The sequence below is a fragment of the Moschus berezovskii genome, chromosome 27 (assembly GCF_049115385.1).
Source record: "Moschus berezovskii isolate FMDL1 chromosome 27, NW_MosBer_1.0, whole genome shotgun sequence".
In the NCBI taxonomy this organism is placed as follows: Eukaryota; Metazoa; Chordata; class Mammalia; order Artiodactyla; family Moschidae; genus Moschus; species Moschus berezovskii.
The window spans coordinates 4,940,343-4,963,717 of NC_142486.1; the positions used below are offsets into that span (position 1 = coordinate 4,940,343).

Genomic DNA, 23,375 nt, shown 5'->3' on the forward strand with positions numbered 1-23,375 from the left:
AAGTTTCTTAGGCAAGGGGAGGCCGTGACCCCGAATCTCGGGTCCCTCCGGGGGTGGGATTCGGGGTGGGGAGGCGAGGAGGAAGCCCGAAGTCGGGTCTCGTCCTGCGCGGCCGGCGGGATCCCCTCCGGTTGGTGCGGTTTAGTTCCTTCTCCTGCCTGGAGCCGGCGGGCTGCGCGCTGGGCCGGAAGGGGCTCTCTCTTGGTCTCCGGGGGCGGGGAGATGGCCCCCATAGCTTGGGGGGCGCAGATGTGGGAGCTGCAGAGGAGCGTAAGCCGGGAGGCAGGGCCGTGGAAGGGCCTGCAGAGGAGTTCGTGGTGTGTTTGTTGAAGGAAGAAAGGAAATAGAGTCCTGAAACTGTGCCTTCGTGCAGAGTGAAACGAGCCGGGTATTCACGCAGGGAGGGTGGATACAAGCAGTTAGACCAGGCTCTCTTAGTACGGGAACCAGGTCTTTTGTTTTTTCACCTGGAATTGCAGTGCTCAAAGTGTGGTCATCCACACCTGTTTGCAACTCACTGAGATGCTTTTTGGAAGCACCTGTGCACTCATCCCAGGCGTGTTTCCTGAGTTAAAGTGTGCCCAGGTGGGAACAGAATTTACGGCTTCCCAGGGCGCTCTCTGCCTGGTGCTTGGGAGTCCACCATTGGTACTTGGTGATTTTAGTGCGCAGTGAAGTTGGGGTCACCCAATGCAGAGACGGTCCAACCACAGTACGCCGACCGCATCCAGCCTGGTGGCTACTTTTATACAGCGCAAAAACAACATGGTTTTTACAGGTTTTTTTTTTTTAATAGTTGGAGGGGCATCAAAAGAGGAGTAATGTCTCATGGTACAATTAAAGTGAAATTCAAATTTCAGTGTCCATAAGTCAAGGTTTATGAGTTACAGCCGTGCTCATTTATTTGTAGGTTGTCTGTGGCTGTTTTGTGGCTATAGCAGAGCTCAGGAGTTGTGACAGACCACAGAATCCAAAATCTTTACTATCTGGCTCTTTACAGAGAGTTTGCTGACCCTTCGCCTAGGAAAAGATGGACATACTCTAGGAAAGAAAAGCATCTGTGTATAAAAGTCATGTTTAGAAATGAATAGAATGGACTTAGTAACTTTTGCTTTCCAAAAAAAAAAAGCAGAGGGAGTCATGTTGTTTTCTGAATTAATAGCAAAGTGTTTAGATTAACACAGGCATTTAGGTAAGATTTTCCTAGAGACTGAATTTATGCCCTCAATAAGTTAGCTAATCATGTGCTTCTTTTCATAGGCTGGATGAACTCATGGACATGATACTTTTCTCTTGAGAAACAAACTAACTCAAAAGAAAAATGGCATTTGTTGCAACACAAGGGGCCACGGTGGTTGACCAAACCACTCTGATGAAAAAATACCTTCAGTTTGTGGCAGCTCTCACGGATGTAAACACACGTGAGTCGATCCTTTCTGTCATTAAGAAATGTGTTGATGTGACACCTTCATCTCCGCTTAGATGATGCCCACACTGAGATAAGTAGTAACGTTAACATTAAGTTTTATCCTAGCTTCCCCTTTCTCTGCCTTGTGGAGAAGCAAAGTGATGAGCATTACTGGCTGGAGCTCCAAAGAGGCGTGTGTGTGTGTGGGTGTGGGTGTGTGTGTGGGTGTGTGGGTGTGTGTGTGTCCTTGTCTGTGCATGCACACGTGTGTGGGAGTACAAATGTGTGCGACTGGTTGTAGGGAACTAGTTATGTGCCTGCTTTTGGACCATGACAGTCAAACTGATAAGATCTGATTGCTTCTCTTAAATTATTAACTCCAGTGATTTTTAGGAACACCCTTAACATAATTTCAAATACCTGATCATTTGTTTTGTTATTTACAGCTGATGAAACAAAGTTAAAAATGATGCAGGAAGTTAGTGAAAATTTCGAGGTATGAGCTTTATATTTTTATACCTTTTCATTTTGAGATAAATACGTGTGCTTTCCTACAGTCCCCCTTGTTAGTCTTTTTCACTAGTCACCTAAAAGTTCTATTCTTTGTTAATGTGATGTGTTGTATTTCAAAATTGAAATTTGAAAATCTGTACGGTGCTGTCCACCGTCTTCACACTAGTCATGGTTGAGCCCCGGTGTTGAGGAATGTTGTTTTGTTTAGGTATTTGGCCTTGTTTTCACTCTTCAGATACCGTATACCTTTTCCAGGCATATGCTTTCAGAATACACTCAGACTTCTGTTGTAGATCTGCGTTAGGTAATGGACGGTATATTACCGTGTGAAATGCGTGCTGGCTTTCAGTTTTGGCTCTCCTGTTTATAACTTCTCTGAGACTCGGTTTCTCTCTTTTGGGTCTTACATTCTACAGTTTTATATTTGATATTGGTCGCTCAGATTCTATTAATTTTTCTTCAGTCTTTTCTCTCTTTGTCCTCTGATCTGTCCTCAGATTCAATGGCTGTTTTTCCATCATCTCCAATCTGCTGTGATGCTAATTTTTAAATTTCAGTTTATTTGTATTTTTAAATTCTTAAATTTTAGTCACTGTACTTTCTGTAATTTCCATTTGCTGCTGCTTCAGATGTCACTTCTCTGCAGAGATTCCTCATTTTCATTTATTGAGACCATGTTTTCCTTTTATGCTTTGAACATATTTATTATAGTAAGTGCTTTGAAGTCTCTGCTAACTATAAAATTGGTTCTGTATCAGGCTTGATTTCTGTTAACTCTAGGTCAGGTTACCTTGCTTCCTTGCGTGTCTGGTAGGTTTGATTGTAAACCGGACATTGTGTGTGAAGTGTAGGGACCCTCGGCTCTGTCACCTCCCGTGGAAGAGTTTATGATATTTGTACTGTGGTCAGCAGTGTAGGTGCTGGCCGATCTCAATGAACTTGGGAGGTTTGGTTTTACGCTGTGCTCGAGAGGGTCTGTGGGAAGCCCAAGGGGTTTCCCAAGTCCCTCTGACTTGGTAGGCTTCAACCTCCAAACCTTATCTTGGTGTGGCTCTCACTGGAGATTGATTTTAGAGTCTGTTGGGTTAGGACTAAACTAGGCCTTCCTCAGGGGCGTGGTCCTTCGTCAGCTGAGTGTCTGAAGTGTCTCCAGGTGTTAAGGTCTCTGCACTGTGTCGAGGCTGGACCCCCAAAATCCTCTAACATTGCTAGACCTCGGACATCTCTTCATTTCTCCGTCCTCAAGCCCCCACTCCCTGGCAGGCCTCAGGCAGTCCTGCCTTTCCTCACCACAAGTACAGCCCAGTGCTCTGTCCAGGAGACCGTCCACACCCCCATTCTGTAGTTCCTTCTCGGGAGCTTTGCCCTGCAGGTTCCAGCCACTTTGGCTGCTGCAGACTCTGGTGTTTGCTTATCAACTCCGCAGGACCTCGGTGCTCTCCCTGGGCTCCGGCCTCCTGAGTTCAGTCAGGAAATGGGACCCAGGCAGAGAGTCGAGGTGGGGCGCAGCTGGTGAGGTCCCCCTCTTCTGGAGATCACAGCCTTGCCCCGCCTCTGGTCCAGTGCCCAGAACTGTTATCTGTATTTTGTCCAACTTGACGGTTAGTCTGGTGCCAGTCAGTCTCATAGGCCAAAGAGACAGTCACTTCCTTGTTTTTAATGTGGGGATGGTAAAACCTTTCTCACAGAGCTAATATGATTGTTAAGAACAAAATGTTTCCTAGCCTCTGTCATTTGAATCACTAAACATGAGATGAATGTCAGCGGGATTGAATCTGATACCTTACTATCTATAGGGTATTTTTGTTTGGTAGGGGAATTGTTTGGTTTTGTTCTGTGTTAAATAGATGTTATTAAGAACCTGTTGCCTTGTACTCAGGTGGGAAAAAAAATCCTGAGATATTTAGTGATTGAGTGAAAGAGCTTTCTCTTCCATCCAAGCTATTAGTGCAAACTGTTTAAAAAAAAACCAACAACACTGAAAAAAGAGGTGGGAGTAGAACAGGAAAGGCCTGCATTCTGCATTCTGTTGACAGAACCACAGCCCTCGGAGGTTTACCTGCGATGCTGCAGGAGTGGCAGGGGGGCCAGGCCTCGTGGGTGCAGGGGGCTCTTCCAGTGAAGTGTCTCATCCTTCCTCTCCTGTGGGCAAGAGTCTGGCAGTTAGCAAGTCAGTTCCCACTTTGGTCTCAGATGCATCGATTAAATTAGAATGAAAAGCACTTGGGGCTTTTCCAAATAGTGCCTTTTGAAATCTATTTGATAGACATTTAGCTTAAATGAAATTCAGATGACTGAGTCCTTTGAAGAATGAAACACTTGGAATGACCATCAGAAAGTAATTCTAAAATATCACCACTCCTATCCCAGAACTAAATATTTAAATGAAATGAGTGAAATGAAGACTTCGCAAGAGTTTGAGGAATGTTAGAAATGCATTTCATTAACCACTTAGGGATAAGATTCCAAGCAAAGTAAGTATCATAGGGGCCGTCTCTCCTAACAGAAAGTAGAGAAACATTCAAGTTAGAAATCATGGAGAACATTTCCTGTGGATCAAAAAGCTGGGGGCTGAGTTGAAATCCTGGCGTAACAACTGAGCAACCAGTTGTATCTGTCCTGTGGGAGAAATTAGACTCTCAAGATGCTTTGAAGTCTGTGGAATCTGGATGTTACGGGCTGACATGTAGATGACCTGGCTTTCTCAATAACCTCGATAATGTTCCAACTTGACTCTTACCCTCTTTTCCTTGAATCCTTGAATGGGGGTGTTTCATAAAAGTTAGATGTTGGGGATGAAAAGTGACAAGCACAGTTCTTGTCCCCCGTGGATTTGCAGACTGCTGGGGGAGGGGCTGCCTCCTTGCCCAGCGTGCTGTGGGCTCAGAGCCCCTGGAGTTGAACTTGGCCCTGGGAGGCCAGCGCTCGGGTGTGTATTCCAGGAGTGGCAGCTCTTTCTTTGTCCCTGTGGCGGCACACAGTTTTCTGGGCTTTGCCTGTATTTCCTCCTTCATAGGTTCCTCAGGCAGCAGACAACCCTGGACCCTGTCCTCCGCCCAGGTCAGTATCTGCAGCGCCAGGCACATTTAGTTGCAACCCATGGGCTTCTCAGACTTGTGATAGTAAAAGTTCAGTGCCTCCCTCTTGCACTGCCATCCCTGCCATATGGAAACTTTAAAAGGTTCAGTAAGTGCCTTTCACACTCACATGTTCTCATCAATTTGTGCCTTTGCATGTGCTTTTCTTAGAACCTTTCCTACTTTGTCCCGTGGTTAACCCCTGCTGGCCTCTTAGGGTTTCATGGCCACATCCCTTCCTGGGAGGGTGTTCTCTGCCGTTGGTTCCATCCAGTTAGTGAGGCCGGGTTCCCTTAGTCACCAGCCCGGCGCTTCCCCCATCATAATTCCGTGTTAGCAGATCGTTGCTTGATCACCTGTCTTCTCCACCACACTGCTGCCTCCGCCGACTCCAAGGACATGAACTCTGTCTTCTTCTTCCTTGTTTTATCCCCGCTGAGCACGTGATAGGCGTGTGTGTTGGATGGGCAGGTGAGGCCTTCAGGGGGAAGAGGGAAGAGCACTTGGGTATTAGACACTCGTAAGTGGAACCCACTTTCCAAAGCTTTGTGACTCCGACAGTCAGCAAGCTCTGAGCTTTTTTTTTTTCCTAAATCTGTGAAATGGACAAAATACTTAGAGAGTCATGGTGAGGATTGAGTGAGAAAGAGTGAAAGGCACAGAGCACAGTGTGTGTGAAGCTCAGGGGAGCTGTAAATAACAAGGAAGGGACATTGAGCATTTGCCATAGGCAGTGTGGGAAGCTGTGCGTGTGTCGGCTCATTACTCTGCACATGGTTACATAAGGCAGGAGATAGTGGCCTCTTCACAGGTGGGGACACTGAGGCCCAGGAGGTCAGGCGCTTGTCCCGGGTTTACGCTTGCTGAATGGGGTCCAGACCCTGCCCTGGTCGCCATCTGACTTCACTGTCTCCAGACTGCAGTTTCATTTCCTAGTTTCCTTTTAACATCAGTGATGTTCATCTAACTCATATCAACCTAACTGATAAGCTAGAATTTTAGATTTTAGTGTGGTCAAGCTCCTCATTCTCCAAATGAAGAGATTGATATCAAGCCTCCTTCAGTTCAGTTCAGTCGCTCAGTCGTGTCCGACTCTCCGCGACCCCATGAATCACAGCACGCCAGGCCTCCCTGTCCATCACCAACTCCCAGAGTTCACTCAAACTCATGTCCACAGAGTCGGTGATGCCATCCAGCCATCTCATTCTCTGTCGTCCCCATCTCCTCCCGCCGCCAACCTTTCCCAGCATCAGAGTCTTTTCCAGTGAGTCAACTGGTCGCATGAGGTGGCCAAAGTATTGCAGTTTCAGCTTTAGCATCAGTCCTTCCAATGAACACCCAGGAGTGATCTCCTTTAGAATGGACTTGTTGGATCTCCATGCAGTCCAAGGGACTCTCAAGAGTCTTCTCCAGCACCACAGTTCAAAAGCATCAATTCTTCGGCGATCAGCTTTCTTCACAGTCCAACTCTCACATCTATAACATGACCGCAGGAAAAACCATAGCCTTGAATAGATGGACCTTTGTTGGCAAAGTAATGTCTCTGCTTTTTAATATACTATCAAGGTTGGTCATAACTTTCCTTCCAAGGAGTAAGCGTCTTTTAATTTCATGGCTGCAGTCAGCATCTGCAGTGATTTTGGAGCCCCAAAAAATAAAGTCTGACACTGTTTCACTGTTTTTCCATCTATTTCCCATGAAGTGACGGGCCCAGATGCCATGATCTTTGTTTTCTGAATGTTGAGCTTGAAGCCAACCTTTTCACTCTCCTCTTTCACTTTCTTTTTTTTTTTTTTTGATCTTTATTTTTTTCTTATTTTACAATATTATATTGGTTGGTTTTGCCATACAACTTTCATCAAGAGGCTTTTTAGTTCTTCTTCACTTTCTGCCATAAGGGTAGTGTCATCTGCATATCTGAGGTTATTGATATTTCTCCCAGCAATCTTGATTCCAGCTTGTGCTTCTTCCAGCCCAGTGTTCCTCATGATGTACTCTGCATATAAGTTAAATAAGCAGGGTGACAATATACAACCTTGACGTACTTCTTTTCCTATTTGGAACCAATCTGTTGTTCCATGTACAGTTCTGACTGCTGCTTCCTGACCTGCATACAGGTTTCTCAAGAGGCAGGTCAGGTGGTCTGGTATTCCCATCTCTTTCAGAATTTTCCACAGTTTATTGTGATCCACACAGTTAAAGGCTTTGGCATAGTTTAGAGGGTGGCAAAGTCAGCCCCGACAGGCTCCAAAGTGAACGTTCTCCACAGCATCAGCTTTTCTAGACTGAGCAGTAAATTCTAGCATTTAGTTTTCTTGAATTGGATTTCAGAAGCAGCAGTCAACTTATTTCAAACTATGTATCATTAAAGCATCTGAAAGGTTTAAAAATTGCTATTGGCTCTCCCAGAATGTTTCTTGAGATGATGGTAGCGTGTGAATTTGCAATGGAACTGTACGTACATAGACCTTAACGGGGTTTTCTTTTCTTTCTGCGTGATCAGAATGTGACTTCCTCTCCTCAATATTCCACATTCCTGGAACATATCATCCCTCGATTCCTTACGTTTCTTCAAGATGGAGAAGTTCAGTTTCTTCAGGAGAAACCAGCCCAGGTAATCTGTTCAAGAGAAGAATGTCCTGCTGTGCGGGGTCCCAGCCCTTGTGAATGAAAACGACTCAGAACACTTAGGGCTGCCCTTAGAAATGAGAGCGGTTTTGTCAGGTGAGGGTCCCTTTGCCCAGGGCCGTTGCCTCCTCAGGAGGATGTCTTGGCTGTACTTCCTCATGGCCATCTCTCTGACTGTTTAACCCCCCCACACTTGCTGGCCAGTGCGCGTGCGTGGGCTGTGTGCTGTAGCCGAGTCCACACGTGTGTGCAAGTGGGGGGAGGATTTCACGACCCTCCCCGTGCCTGGTGCCCAACGCTCACCTCGCTCTGTTTCCAGCTCCTGGCACTCTGCCCGGGTTCATCTGTACCGCCACCTCCTCTTTGCACCTCCCCTACACACCTTGACCTTGATCGTTTTCAAACAGCCCCGTCATCTTTTTTTTTTTTTCTATAGATGTTTCAGCTTGTATCTCTTAAAAAAGAATTTTAAAAATTAGCACAGCACCAGTGAAAGTGAATTGCTGAATGAAACATTCTTGTTTGGTGCCAGCTCGAGATGTCCCTCTGAGTTCCGTTCAGGTTCTTAGTTCTGTAGACAAAATCATGAAAGCCTGGCCCAGCCTGCGATACGATTAGTCGTTTGGTCTGAGGTAACTGGAGAGCTCGTCCCAGCAGCTGAGCTGAGATCATGCAGGGAGGTGGCTGATAGAGTTTCGTTGGTGTTCTGTTCTTTTTGTCTTAAATTCACACCCGCTGCACTCACTTGTGTCCTTCTGCTGGCAGTGGTGACGAGGTATGAAAGAAAATTTGGCTTACTTGACTTGGTACACAGCTACGGAAACACAGAAAATTCCAGTTTGTAGTACATGCTTTGGATTGCATTTAAATACTTTACGGGACTGTTTGTAAAATGGGCTCCATCTTGTGGCATGGTGGCCCCCAGTGCTGGGTGCAGGTGTGTGTGACGCTTGTGGGATGCAAAGAATTATCTTGGAACTCTTGGAAGGGTGTCACATTTACCCCTTTGTTTCTCTTCAACAGCAACTGCGGAAGCTTGTTCTGGAAATAATTCATAGAATACCAACCAACGAGCATCTTCGTCCTCATACAAAAAATGTTTTGTCTGTGATGTTTCGCTTTTTAGAGGTAACTTTTGAGAATTCTTTTTATTTAGCCACTTTCAAAGCTTTTAATGATTTTCTTACAGAAAAACCCGTGTGTGAATAGCCATTTCCCTTTCAGTAAAGTTCTGTTTCACAAGTAGAAATTTTCTTAACTGCCTGTTTTCTCCCACTTTGCCAGCCAGTTACTCAGAAGGATTACTTAATGAAGCTCTTCCTTTGAGGCAGTGGGGGCTTGACTGGACATAGCGGGTGGTGGTGGACAGACTCTGAGCTCGGGGTCACTGGCCTTGTGCTTCTGTGTTTGTGTGTCAGGCACAGTGGGTACATGGTCGTCATGAAGAGTTGCTCAGATTCTTGGGTTAATCCATGTGGTACCTGTTAAGCTAGCTTCTAGGATTGTTTTCTTGTTGTCCTCAGTCTTGACGTGTTTAGCATCCTGTTGCGCTTCTGGGCCCCTTGGGAAGATGAGAGCTCGGGAGGGCGTAGCGTTGATCTCAGGTCTTGGCTCTGCCGTGCTGGCTCTGTCACGTCAGCCTCATTCCTCTTGCCCTGAGCCTTCGCTTCCTCTGTTAGGATGTGGATGACACCCCAGCTCCCATGGTGTGTGTCGTGTTAGCAGAGGGTCTGGTGCACGCGGGGTGCTCGGTTATTCTTCTTCTGGCAGTCTTTGCAAGCAGTGAGACGTGACTGTCGTTAAGACCTTGGTTTGTAGTGTGACTTGCTGGTTACTCATCTGTTGACTCTGGCAGAACCTACTGGTGGGGTACCTTCAGATGGTCCACCAGAGGCCACGGACACGTCATGTCTGGGTCAGCTGTGTTCTGTGGGTTTATCAGTTTTTTTGCAAATCACATCTAAGTGGGTTGATGGAGGGTGTGTATGCAAAAAATGCTGAGGAAATACTCTTTAATCTTTTTAGTAAGATAAATTTTCAGTAATATAATTCTTCTATATGCTTTTTTTTTGAAGACGGAAAATGAAGAAAATGTTCTTATTTGTCTAAGAATAATTATTGAACTACACAAACAGTTCAGGCCACCCATCACCCAGGAAGTAAGTGTTTATTCTGATGGCGTTTATGACATGTACTGACAGATTCCTTCTGTGTGAATTTTTCACTCTGAATTTCCTTTCTTCTTTTCCCACCTTTTGTGTCTGTATGTTTTAGAATTCTGCTGTGGATAACATATCATATCCTGATTGTTTCCCTTCACTTTATGTGTTTTCCCAATCATAAAGAATGTTTTGTAAAGTTGATTTGTAATGGGTATATAATAATCTTTTACAGTTTTGGATATTTGGGGCGTTTCAAAGTCTTTATGACCATAACCTAGTATTTGTTTACAGTCTAAATTAGTTTGTAGCCTGAGTTTATAGCAGTGGGATCCACAGGTCACAGGTGTCGCGTCTAACGCCTCTGAGCTGGGCTGCCCCACTCGTGTCCTCGGACCAGGGGAGTCTCGCTGGCTCACCCCCTCCAGCTTGTGCTGTTACTGCTTTTTGAAAAGCAAGAAGTGGCATTGTTATCATTTCATTCCTTTGCTCTCCCTGAATCAGAAAACTTGGTTTCTGTTTATCAGTCTTTATTTCTTTTTCTTTTTTTGGTCTCTGTGTTCACATTCATCACCTGTTTGTGTCTTGAGTCTGGCATTTTTCTTGCCTGTTTCATGAGATCTTCTATATGAAGACTATTGATATTTTTCATACTGTAAGCATTTTCTGTTTACAGATATCTTTATATTGTCTTTTTTTTTTAGATTCATCATTTTTTGGATTTTGTGAAACAGATTTACAAGGAGCTTCCAAAAGTAGTGGTATGCTGTTTTTTATATTATTTTGAAGCTATCGTTTATATTTATGCCTTCCTTATTCCAAAGGGTTGAAAGAATAATTGCAGGGGTGCTAATTTTACAATGAGGAACGTTTCGTTTAGTCAAAATCTAGGATGATGAATTGTTGCTGTTCAGCTAAGTCCTGTCCAACGCTTGTGGCCCCGTGGACTGCAGTGTGCCTGGCTCTCCCGTCCTTCACCATCTCAGATAGCGACTGATAAATTAGCCACTTCAAAAAAAGAGTCCTTTTGGTTTCATTGTTTAAATACTGCATTTTTACATAAAGCAGTATATTCTTATAGAAGTTTTGTATTAAAAAAAGGAAAGCAAATTGTCCATGATTATCCTTTTACTTGTAAGCAACCATCGACATTGCTGTTGTTCGAGTTTCACTTTGTGCTTTGTAGAGATGGTTTGCGCTCATAGTCTTGAAGGTTTTGGGAGAGTGGTGTATACTTGCAGCATTTTTCTATGTCCTTAAAATTTTTCCTTATCTTAAAAGAACCGTTGCCGAGCAGGGCCACCCGTGTTCAAGTGTGTGGAGTGGAAGAGGAGCGCCCCCTCGCTCCCCGTCCCCCCCACTGCAAGGCCTCGCCGTGAGTGGGGAGCGTCCTCCAGGGCTCTCTCTCTGGCAGCCGTAGTTCTGAGCGACCAGTAATTCGGCCATATTTGTGTACTCTGACCTTCTCCCTGGGTCCCCCATTTTTCAATTCATTGCTACCACCAATAAAGCTGTAATATAAGATCATTGTGCATAAATGTGTTTGTTTCAGAGTTTCTACTGTAAAGGTTTTTTTTAAGCTTGAATTTTTTAAAAATTAACACATGGTAAAAGGGGCTTTTTGTTTTCTAAGGATTTTAATCTGCTGCTGCTGTTCAGTTGCGAAGTTGTGTCTGACTCTTTGCAACCCCGTGGACTGTAGCCCACCAGGCTCCTCTATCCTCTGCTATCTCTTGGAGTTTGCTCAGATTCATGTCCATTAAGTTGGTGGTGCTAGCAGTGTATAAAACTTACATTGCCTTCTGAGTTATCAGATGATCATTATGTCAGCTCCTGTTTTGATCAAAGAACTATTTTTCATACGAAGCTGTCTTTTTTTAACATGAAGCCCAAATTCCACTGAGAACTAAGGATGCCAGTGAGATCCTTGTTGGCTTTTTAAAATGTCTCCTGGACTTTGCTTCTGTTCCATATCTGACTTATTTAGGAGACTAGGAAGTTAATTCAGTAGGGACCAGCTCCTAGGTTCTTAACACTGGAGGGCTGGCTTGCATCCTGCTTCCCTGAGGTAGCAGTGTCGCGTGGCACACCTTTCCTCTGCCGTCAGCCAGGAAGAACTAGTAGAGCGTGCTGTGGGCAAGTCTGTTCTCTGTTGTTGGAGGTGGAGAGTGTGTCGTGTTACCTTCACGGGCCTCCTAGTACTGTGGGGCTGGTGCTGCACACATGGGCAGGACATTGAGCATCCCCGCCGCCCCACATTGGCCGTGTTTTATGAAGAGGAATCTTGTGTTTGACTTTAGGAAACACGACTTCTCTTCTTTTTCTGTAGAACCGCTACTTTGAGAACCCTCAGGTGATCCCCGAGAACACCGTCCCTCCCCCAGAGATGGTCGGAATGATCACGACGATCGCTGTGAAGGTGAACCCCGAGCGTGAGGACAGCGAGACAAGAACAGTATGTGTCCCAGTTGTTCTGCTCCTAGCTTTGCTTTTATCCGCGTCTTCTCCCCCTGGTAGAGGAAGCCTGAGCTCTTGACTTTTTAGACCCCTAAGCTTTTTGGTTTCTTTCATAAAAATTAAACACATGGAGGCGTTTAAGATAAGCAAATAAGTGTGTGTGCACACAAGAGAGCCTCACTGATTGTGCTCTGGGGGTGTGCACGTGAACTGTCGCTCACTATTAGTGTGGAGACGCTCAGAATCGTGGTGGAATCAGACAGAGCAGCTGACCCTGCAGGGGGCCCTGGCCTGTCCTTAGCTTCAACAGTGGTGAAGTCCCTTTAAACTGCATATGAACCTGTAGTTCAGTGCCTGCCAGTGTGGGCTCTGGGGACAGAAGTTCTAGAATGTTACAGCTCCACCACTTGCATTTTCTCCTTGTAGGAAAGTTCATGAACCAGGAGTTTTGTGAAGGTAACACTGTTATTTTCTGCAGCTCATGTGTTAAATCTGTAGCACTTGCCACATAGGGAACATGTATTGAGTATGTACTGTGGTTGTGTTTTATGATTAAATCAAGACAATTATCTGCGTTTGTTCTACTGCGGTGTTTTGCAGACTGTTTCAATATGAGCTAGGATAAATAGGAAACTGCATTTTAGTTTATAAGGAACAAAGCTTTCATTCTTTGCTCTTCCTGAATTAGAAACTTGTCAGTCTTTCTTTTTTCACTGCCCTTTTCCTATCCATTCATTGTCCATTGGTGCCTTTGAGTCTGATGTTTTCCTTTCCTGTTTGAGATTTTGTGTATTAAAAGACTATTTTTTCTTACGTTTATTGTATTTTTCCTGTTTATAAGCACCTTTGAATAAAACTAGGTACGCACATATTTCTTACTGTTTTTCTTTTGAAAGTGAAGTGAAAGTGACTCAGTCATGTCCTACTCTTTGTGACCCCATGGCCTATACAGTCCATGGGATCCTCCAGGCCAGAATACTGGAGTGGGTGGCTTTTCCCTTCTCCAAGGGATCTTCCCAACCCAGGGATTGAACCCAGGTCTCCCACATTGCAGGCAGGTTCTTTACCAGCTGAGCCACAGGGGAAGCCCAAGAATACTGGCGTGGGTAGCCTATCCCTTGTCCCGCAGATCTTCCCGACCCAGGAATTGAACTGGGGTCTCCTGCATTGCAGGCGGATTCTTTATCAACTGAACTATCAGGGAAGCCCATGACAGATAAAAAAAAAATTTTTTTTTTTTTTTTTAATTTCTCCAGTGAGTTGGATCTCTTTTTGACACATTTTCTTGAGGATTTTACAAGTGATGACATTGTAAAATATAAAACCGTTTACATTGAATGATAATGCTTGTGCTTTCTTTTCAAAATATTTTGCTTCTTTCACCACAGATGATTACAGAGATGAGTCAGTGTTTTCCCTTCCCTTGGTTCCGACCGGGCGGTACTCAGCGCTGGGACACTGATGGTGGGGGGCTATACTAGGTGCCAAGGTGGTGACCGCAGTCCTCTGCTTTCCTCTATTCCAGCATTCCATCATTCCCAGAGGGTCGCTTTCTTTGAAAGTGTTGGCAGAATTGCCCATCATTGTTGTGTTAATGTATCAGGTATGTGCATTTTCAGTAGCTTCCGGGGTTTAAGGCTTCTCATTTTATGACACTTTACACACCTGCTTTTCTGTGGCAAATAGATGTGTATGTTATATGTGTCCTGAGTAATGACTCTCATCACAGTGTCTTTGCTATGCTAGATTAGTTCGCTATAAGCAGAGTGAAAAAGCATGAGAATCTGATGTGTTTGCTTTTAGCTCTACAAACTGAATATCCACAATGTCGTTGCGGAATTTGTGCCCCTGATCATGAATACCATTGCAATTCAGGTATCCGCACAAGCCAGGTGAGATTTCTCGGCCAGTGACATAGCCATCCACCATAGCTCTTTAATCCAAGCGGCACTATACTTGCTGTCGTCATTTGTGAAACAGGAAACTTAGATAAAATTTTGGTTTGTGTGTATTTGTGGCTTTCTGAACTTATATTTTGATGATGATGGTAATGGTTTTTTTAATTCCTTGTTTTGGAAAGATAATGTGCCCCCTCTGTCCTTGGTGGTCATGTAAATATGAAACTATCGTTAGGGCTTCCTGTCCTTGATTTCAGCTTTGAGATGTTCCAGGCCGCCTCAACTTCAAGCCTGTTTTCTTGCTGCTCCTCTTAGCATGAGGGCTAGGAGGCCCTTTTACCCCATTACCCTTAATCACTGACTGGGCCAGACCCCGTGAAGCCTCTCAGCAAAGCGTTTTCTCCGACTTCACGGCATTCCTCCTCAGACCCTTGTCACTTGTCTCGACTTGGAGCCTGTCTGGCTGTGAGTCACTCGAGGGCAGGACTAGGGGTGGATCCGCTCTGAGAACCCCTGTGGCACAGGTTTTTCATTGCTCAAATAGGTGCCTTCCTTGGGGAGCAGGCAGGTCGGTCTCCCATTGACTGTTGGGGTTCAGGTTGTGGCTGCTGCCCAAGGGCCTGGCAGAACTGCCTGCTTTATGTCTTTAAGGCCTGTGTATGTTACTCAGAACTGCATAAGACTGTGGGCACATTGACTGTTGCTCCTGTGTAGAAATCAACCTTTTGGGCTTGGTAATTAGTGTAGGTGATATAATATGACCTAAAGAACTGAGAGCTAATGTTAATTTTATCGCTTCTCACTTAGGCAACATAAACTTTACAACAAGGAACTGTATGCTGATTTCATTGCTGCTCAAATTAAAACGTTGTCATTTTTAGCTTACATCATCAGAATTTACCAGGTAAGTTCATTAACTTCTGTTTTAAATCAAGGTTACTGAGATATAATTTACAAGGAGTAAAATTCACCTTTTGTGGGTGTACAGTTTGCTGAATCAACAGGTGCATACCTAACCACCAACCAGTACATCAAAATATGGAACATTTGCATTCTCCAAAACATTCCTCTTAAACATGGTCAGTTTTCTGCCCCCGTCCCTGGCAAACACTGGTTTGTCTTCTGTCCCCATAGTTTTTTGACTTTTCCAGAATGTCAAAGAGATGACATTTTTATATTAGTAAAAAAAAATCTGAATTAGATGCCCTTTGATATTTTGGTCAGCTTGAGTTATCGTGAATAACCTTCTGAGACGCCTCAGGAGGCAGATGTGACTTGAGCTCATTCTGAGTGGATGAAAGGTGTCGTTTGTGACTGACGTCGATGGGATGGCTGAGTGAAGAATTTTGTTTTCTAACTTCGGTATTTATTTCTCCCTCCTTCCCTGTAACAGGGACATTGACGCAGAAAGTAAAAAGGGCCTCCGTGACCCCACTGAACTGCCCCTGTGTGGCCGCCTCCCCCAGCAGGGCGGCAGCACGCAGACTGACCAGATGAGGCAAACGCGTGTTTGTTAGGCTTGTTACTTCCTGAGGGTCCTCTGAGCCGAGTTCAGTCCTAACTGAAATTATTTTGGTTAAAAGTTTATAAACCTTGGACTTTTCTCAACAGCCGCCCACCAGTGTAACTGCGTTGCTTTCCTCTCCCTGGTGCAGGAGTTGGTGACTAAGTACTCTCAGCAAATGGTCAAAGGAATGTTACAGCTGCTTTCAAACTGTCCGGCGGAAACCGCACACCTCCGGAAGGAGCTGCTGATCGCCGCCAAGCACATCCTCACCACGGAGCTGAGGAACCGTACGTCCGCCCGGCCTCTGCTGCGAGCCTGGGCTGGGCCGTCAGCCTGCTCAGTGTTCTGGCTCCGTTGACCTTGCCCTTGTTTGTTGCTGCTCTGGCTGTTTTCTCTCCTGTGTCTGTCTGCCTTCTTCCCTCCCGTCTTTCTCTCTCCCCCTCGTTCCTGTCTGACTGCCTCTCTGTTTCACCTGCCACCAGGGTTGTTCTTGCTTTATCTCGTCAGCAATTTCATAATTAATGTGACAATCTCCTTAGCCCAGTTTACCATCTGAGTAGCTCTCGGTATGTCCCTGTCTTCTGACTGGCCTATCTTTTGACACTGCAAATAGCCATTTGCTTTTTCTGACTCACAGCCAGCGAGCTTTAAAAGGTGGGAGGAAGACAGTGTTTTCTTTCTCCGTGCTGTGAAAATGATGAACAGTTTTACATGGAATGTCTTAAAATCTGTTTGCTGAAGTGACTGAGTTGTGTCTGGAGTGACTAACTTTCGGTTTTCCTGCCAACTGAGTAATAGCGACTTTGGAGGTGCAGTGGGGAGCCATGCAGCGGGAGGTTTGTTCTTGCTAAAGTGCTGAAAGATTAAAAGTCTTTCTCATGTTTGTTTGGTCACCTCCGATCCAGCAGGCAGGGTGGATCTTTCCCAGGCATTCTTTTGGGGCCGTGAAGCTTGGTTTCAGTCTTGTTAACTCTACAAAGAACAACAGGTTTCCGAGACACTACTCTCCGAAGTTAGGTTAGATGTTAGACTGGTTGAATTCAGCTCTTAAAGGCTGCTGCTTTTTTTTCCTTCCAAATAAGATTTCGGATATTTATTTTGAAGCCCATTGTTAGTTTACATAGAGAAGTATCCTTGTTTATCCATGATGACCAACCTTAAGATCTTCAAGAAGGACAACTTCAGGGCACTGGATAAAGGGGCATTTAGGGACTACCGCCCCCTTGGGTGGTTGGTGTCAGCTTTTAAGGACCCTAGACTGACCTGCTGTGAAGCACTGGGGCAGGTTCCCCACTAGGGACACGAGGCGCATGGTTTGTCTCTGGCACTGATGTTTGTGGGGCACGTGGCCCAGCAAAACCAGCCTCTTAGACTGAAGCATCGTGTGTGCCTCCTCCTCCCTGCTCTCCCGAATCTGGTGGCTCGTTGGTGCAGAGCAGCTCCCGTGAAAGTACTGTTAAGGGACTTGCCGGCCACCTGGCTTGTTTGGTGATGGAGGCAATGGATATTTGTGTTCCAGAGTTCATTCCTTGCATGGACAAGCTGTTTGACGAATCCATTCTGATTGGCTCAGGATACACCGCTCGGGAGACTCTCAGGTATGATGGTAAAGCCAATGCTGGGGCCGGGAATCTGGCACTGTGTCAGGAGTGTCTCCACGAGCGGGAGCTATGGGCCTTTCCTCTCCCGTTGGATTGAGAATTGCAGGAAGTTTAGAAAACGCCTTGGTTTGCTTTATGTGCCTTGGCTGAATCAGAGTCGCTGTCTTGATTTACACTGTAGGTAGAACTATTTAACTAGTGTTAAGTGGTTTTGTAAGTAGGAAATGTGACACATGACCTGTAAGTTACCAATTGACAGGCTGTTTATATTTGAGCAGCAGAGCCCATTCAGGGCAGGGCCTAGCTGTAGGTGGTTCTGCTCAGGTTAACCAGGTGTGAAGGTCTAAACATGGAGGTACATTTATGTGCATGAAGGTAACCATCTTTTTCAACTTAGAAAGTAAAGATTTAAGCAGTAAGACAAGGCTGGAGTCTTTTAATCCTGTAGCTGGGAGGAGGTATCGGGGAACCCGAGACCGTGTGCAATGTGCCCAGACCAGCTGTCCCGCCGCCGGTGTCCCTGGGGGCGGTGGAGGTGGATGCCCGCAGACGGGGCTGGGAGACGCCAAGACGTGCTAGCAGAGGTCTCTGCCCGCAGGCCCCTCGCCTACAGCACACTGGCCGACCTCGTGCACCATGTCCGCCAGCACCTGCCCCTCAGCGACCTCTCCCTCGCCGTCCAGCTGTTCGCCAAGAACATCGACGACGAGTCCCTGCCCAGCAGCATCCAGACCATGTCTTGCAAGCTCCTTCTGAACCTGGTGGACTGCATCCGCTCCAAGAGCGAGCAGGAGAGTGGCAATGGGCGGGATGTGCTGATGCGGATGCTGGAGGTGCGGCTCCCTCTGCCCACGCCTGCACCCCTGCCCAACATGTGCCTTCACCCCCGCCTGGCGCTGCGTGCTCACCCGAGTGCTTTCCCGGAGGTTCACGGGCCGCCTGGTTGCCAAGCTGGGGCCCGGGTGTTTAGACTCCTGGGTTCAAGTCCCTGCTCCCTCATCAACTAGCCCAGGGTCCTGGGGCGAGATGCTGGACCCTCTCTGCTGGCCTGCTCGACCCCTGCCCGGGACAGCCCCAGGCCACCTCCTAGGACTGTCAGGGCTGAGGGAGGCAACCACGGGTGCGCTCAGCACCCTCCTAGCGGGCAGTCTGGAGAGGTGTTTGCTGCAGTGCTGTGCAGCCCAGCGCTCCCTTGTCCATGAACATCTCTAGGGAGGTGTCCAGTGCCGGGTCAGGGGTGGGCAGTATGGATCATGGAGCGGTCCCAGGGCGCGTCCTGCCCCTGCTCATCAGGCTGGTCACCCCCCGCTTCTCTCCCCCGGGGAAGTTCCTCTGGTAACTTGGGAGGGGAAGCAGCGCCTCCAGCAGGTGGCTTCAGAGAGTGTATTCTGTCCTCTGGACGGGTGGTTGGCCTGGTGAAGACTTGGGTCTGCCTTCCACTTTCTCTTCCTGGCAGGTGTTTGTTCTCAAGTTCCACACCATCGCGCGGTACCAGCTCTCTGCCATCTTTAAGAAGTGCAAGCCTCAGTCTGAGCTTGGGGCCGTGGAGGCAGCCCTGCCCGGGGTGCCTGCAGCCCCCGCAGCCCCGGGCCCGGCCCCTTCCCCAGCCCCCGTCCCTGCCCCCGCCCCGCCCCCACCCCCACCGCCCACCCCTGCCACCCCGGTGACCCCAGCCCCCGTGCCACCCTTTGAGAAGCAAGGGGAGAAGGACAAGGAGGACAAGCAGACGTTCCAGGTCACGGACTGCCGGAGTCTGGTCAAAACCCTGGTCTGCGGCGTCAAGACCATTACGTGGGGCATAACGTCGTGTAAAGCTCCTGGTGGTAATCCCGCTCCTGAGTCGCTTAGACGGTGCTCCTCCCAGCGTGGGTGTCGCTCCCAGTAACTGACTGTGCCCTCTCTCTTCCAGAAGCTCAGTTCATTCCCAACAAGCAGTTGCAGCCCAAGGAGACTCAGATTTACATCAAGCTTGTCAAGTACGCAATGCAGGCCTTAGATATTTATCAGGTAAGGCAGCGCCCGCAGGCCAGGTTCCTCTTAGAATTAAGGTGCCAGTGACACAAGGGGTCTCACAGGTCTGTTGCCGCTCGGGTGGTCCGCAGCATCGGCGTTCCTGGGTTGAGCTGTTCTGTAGCGCAGGGTTGCATCGACGGTGAGAATTCTCATGTCAGAGTGTTTTGAGGGGCAGACGGTATAAAGGGAAGGCAGTAGAAAGGAGATTCAATTTTACTGACTTTGTTACTGCTAACAGGTTTTGGGGTTGTTTTTTTTTTTTGCAAATTTTAGGTGAGAATAGAGAATTGAGAAGAGGGGGTGGGCAGCAGACATTTGACTTCTAATTCAGGTGCTCTTAAGTGTGTACCGCTGATCTGGTTATGTAATGGAATACGTTCAGAGACTCGGTTTTGATTCCCGTGTGGTTTTTCCCCATGCAAGGTTCAGATAGCAGGAAATGGACAGACATACATCCGAGTAGCAAACTGCCAAACTGTGAGGATGAAGGAAGAGAAGGAAGTGCTGGAGCACTTTGCCGGTGTCTTCACAATGATGAACCCGCTGACGTTTAAAGAAATCTTTCAAACTACAGTCCCTTATATGGTGGAAAGAATCTCAAAAAATTACGCTCTTCAGGTATGACACTCCTTTCTTATGTTCTTTTAACATGTGTCAAATACTTAGTATTCCTTTTTATTTAAAGGATGGTGCTTGTAGAGCAAAATTTATAGAGAACTGTTCATTTCAGTCGCTCAGCTGTGTCCAGTTCTTTGTGACTCCATGGACTGCAGCACGCCAGGCTTCCCTGCCCATCACCAGCTCCCTGAGCTTGCGCAAACACATGTCCGTTGAATCAGTGATGCCATCCAGCCATCTCATCCTCTGTTGCCCCCTTCTGCCTTCGATCTTTCCCAGCATCAGGGTCTTTTCCAATGAGTCAGTTCTTGTCATCAGGTGGCCAAAGTATTGGAGCGTCAGCATCAGTCCTTCAATGAATATTCAGGACTGATTTTCTTTAGGACGGGCTGGTTTGATCTCCTTGCAGTCCAAGGAACTCTCAAGAGTCTTCTCCAACACAGTTCAAAAGCACCAATTCTTTGGCGCTCATCTTTATGGTCCCTAAAGAGAACTGTTAGGCCATAGTGAGAAAAAAAAGTGTTTTCAAAAGCTCACGGTATTTTGGACCAATTCCTTTCATAGTAGAAATTAAGTATGTGTTAGATGTAGGCTCTTGGTACTTGACAGTGAGGATGAAATGACAGACTTGAGTTCTTAAAGTGAACTGTTCACGCGGCACTCAATAAATCGATTTTGATGGTTTTTTTTCCCTTTTAGTGGATAATTCACGTCTGGGAGTGTCTGATACAGATTTGATTTTGTAATTTTGAAAAGTTGATTGCTTTTTCTTGGAGACGCTTTGTGGACGGGGTGATTTCTGCATTTCTCGTTTTGACAGATTGTTGCCAATTCCTTTCTGGCAAACCCTACTACCTCTGCTCTGTTCGCCACGATCCTGGTGGAGTACCTCCTGGACCGCCTGCCAGAGATGGGCTCCAACGTCGAGCTCTCCAACCTGTATCTCAAGTTGTTCAAGTTGGTCTTCGGTTCCGTCTCCCTCTTCGCAGCTGAAAACGAACAAATGCTGAAGGTAGAGTCAGACCCAGCCCGCGCGTTGTGTTTGGGGTTTTTTTTTTTGTCATCATTGTTTTTCAATACTTTTCATCTTGAGCAGAAATTGGAGTGGCTCTTTATATTTTCAAACACAATGATATTAAATTAATCAATGTTTATAGCCAGTTGGAGCCAAGTGTGGAAAACACTGCAGGTGTTTGAAAGCAGAGCTGCTCCCGGTTGTCTGCTGACCCAGGATGAACACGCGAGAACTCTCACTTGCAGGGCTTGTCAGTAGTCTCAGCACCACTGATGTTTCATTTTTGAAGTCATTTCTTACATGAACCACACAAGTAGGGTAGGAGCACATCGTGTTCTTTTTTTAAAAAAAAAAATTGGGTGACACAAAAGAATTGAAGAGGAAGGAACGTCTGACCTCTCAGATTGGACAAGACGCGGTTGGCTGTTGAACAGCTCCCATCATGTCCCCTTCTTTCCCAGCACATCGTGTCTGCGTTCCTGTCTTCTTGTGTTGGGCACACGAACACCCCATTTCAGGATGGTTTGTTCATTTCTCCTCTGAATCAAGGAGTGCAGCCAGGCTGTGTCCCTGTATCAGGGCCGTCCGGGAGCGGTGTGCTTCTTGACGCCCTCTTCTGCGTGACTCATCCTGTGCGTGTCATGGTGTATCATCAGTTACGTGATTCCAGCAAGTGGCAGAGGCCAGTGTGTGCTTACAGCAGCCACTGAAGGCAGTGTGTGGAACAAAAAACCTTATCACAATTCTCTTCTACTGACGGCAGGATGTTTTAGTTTCTGCAGAAAGCTGATTATTATCAGTTCTGTCTGAAGAGAGCTGTTTTTCTGTGGGGGAAAGTTGAGAATGTAAAGGAGATCTATTTTCTTCTGAAGTAAATGTGACATAAAGCAGCAGTAATTTGTGCTTGTGTGAGATGGTTTCCTCCACTTTTTCAGTTACGTAGTAATCAGTTACCTCAACCTTGACGTTACTTTTGAGTTAGTATAAAAAGACAAACTTTCAGAAAGATATAAACTAATTGTGTTCTTTGTCCACATAATTCATTATCTTCAAATATTTCAGGTTTTGCCAACCTCAGGTACAACTGTATAAACCAACAAAAAAGGGAACAAAACCTAACAGACAAGCCTAATGATGAGGTGTCTGAATATTGTTCGAGAGATGTTCAAAGAATGATAGAGTGCTTTGTCTTGAGACTAATAGGGATGATCTGTAAAAGAAAGAAATCATGCCATATACAGTTATAAATGGCTATACTGATAGCTGGCAGTTCACAGTTCACTTTAAATGCACCTGCAGAAAAACTCACATCAAACTTAACCTGTCGCGTGTCAAAACTAGGATTTGAAGTACAAGATAAAAAGCTAACCTGTTTTAAGCTATTCATTAAACTTTAAGCTAATAAAATGCTTTTTTGAAGTAAATACATACTCGTGAATAGAGTTTTTGATGAAGTCTTCTAAAACGTTACGATCTCAAACATCTTTTGAGGCTCTTCCCAACTTGGCGTGTGTAGTATGTGATTGGTGGTGAAGTTTCAGTGCCTTTGGGTTGCTTTTTGTCTTTTGACAGTTATTAGGAGACCAGCGGCTTTCGTCTCGTTTGATTCTTTAGTCTTAGGGAGGAGGGACCGTTCACAGGAACTGCAGAGCCATCGGGCCCTCCAGGTCCTGCTGCAAAGCATCTGCAGCATCCCTTACCTACATGTTTGTAGTAAGGTAGGGACCTAGTAAATGCTTCTTTCACAGCCACACTGGGTCGAGAGCTACCTGTATTTTAAGAGAAATTAATTTGAGTCAAACAAAAGTTGGAAAGGTTCTGTTTGGCTTTTCTTTTTGGAAAGTTCATCAAGATGACCTTCCCTTCCTCCCTATGTGCAGTGAACCCTCCTCCCTTTGGAGCCTGTTAACCTGCTTTTTCTCCGTCCCACAGCCTCACCTGCACAAGATTGTCAATAGCTCGATGGAGCTCGCCCAGACGGCCAAAGAGCCCTACAACTACTTCCTGCTGCTGCGGGCCTTGTTCCGCTCCATTGGGGGCGGGAGCCACGATCTCCTGTATCAGGAATTTCTGCCTCTCCTGCCCAACCTCCTGCAAGGTCAGAGCAGTGATCCCAGTCGCCGTTGTGTGCAGGCGTGGGTTTTGACTGACCTTGTTTGCTTGGGTTCCTCCTCTGCACCTGGTCGCGGTGAGGGGTCGTATATGCGTGTGTGTCTGTCTGTCCCTGTGTCTTGAGCTTTAAAGGGGTGGGTACGTCTCCCTGCTCAGAATTGATTGGGAGTGGGAAGGTCTTCGTTGACCTCAGTTAGGACGTTTTTGTAGCATTTGTGAAGCAGTTTTAGAGAGTGGTTTAGTAAGGTCAGGGGTCTCTAGACTGAAAAAGAACAAGAAGGCAAAAAAAAGTCATAAAGCTGATATAAGCCCTATATATAATATATAAAAGCACATAAAAGCATGTTTTTATTTAGTTGCTAAGGTGCG

At 46.3% G+C, this 23,375-nt stretch overlaps 1 protein-coding gene and 1 non-coding gene across 9 annotated transcripts in view; both read left to right on the forward strand.

Annotated features, from left to right (window-relative positions):
- The window catches only part of TRRAP (transformation/transcription domain associated protein), a 90,759-nt gene that overhangs the window by 1,019 nt on the left and 66,365 nt on the right, over positions 1-23,375 (forward strand). For 5 of the 8 annotated variants that reach the window (XM_055410292.2, XM_055410296.2, XM_055410297.2 and 2 more), the window contains exons 2-19: positions 1,261-1,421; positions 1,855-1,904; positions 7,502-7,612; positions 8,650-8,754; positions 9,702-9,785; positions 10,490-10,546; positions 12,115-12,240; positions 13,768-13,845; positions 14,046-14,134; positions 14,948-15,044; positions 15,796-15,934; positions 17,167-17,245; positions 17,847-18,081; positions 18,705-19,071; positions 19,158-19,255; positions 19,685-19,879; positions 20,700-20,891; positions 22,827-22,992. In XM_055410292.2, coding sequence (XP_055266267.1) covers positions 1,322-1,421; positions 1,855-1,904; positions 7,502-7,612; positions 8,650-8,754; positions 9,702-9,785; positions 10,490-10,546; positions 12,115-12,240; positions 13,768-13,845; positions 14,046-14,134; positions 14,948-15,044; positions 15,796-15,934; positions 17,167-17,245; positions 17,847-18,081; positions 18,705-19,071; positions 19,158-19,255; positions 19,685-19,879; positions 20,700-20,891; positions 22,827-22,992 — 2,368 coding nt within the window. In that variant the 5' untranslated portion in view covers positions 1,261-1,321. The remainder of the gene's footprint in view (positions 1-1,260; positions 1,422-1,854; positions 1,905-7,501; positions 7,613-8,649; positions 8,755-9,701; positions 9,786-10,489; positions 10,547-12,114; positions 12,241-13,767; positions 13,846-14,045; positions 14,135-14,947; positions 15,045-15,795; positions 15,935-17,166; positions 17,246-17,846; positions 18,082-18,704; positions 19,072-19,157; positions 19,256-19,684; positions 19,880-20,699; positions 20,892-22,826; positions 22,993-23,375) is intronic. The other 3 variants (XM_055410295.2, XM_055410300.2, XM_055410294.2) reach the window with 2 other exon arrangements.
- Positions 1,556-1,771, forward strand: LOC129545868 (small nucleolar RNA ZL1). The gene has a single exon (XR_008683791.2). It is a non-coding gene; the product is annotated as a small nucleolar RNA ZL1 (small nucleolar RNA).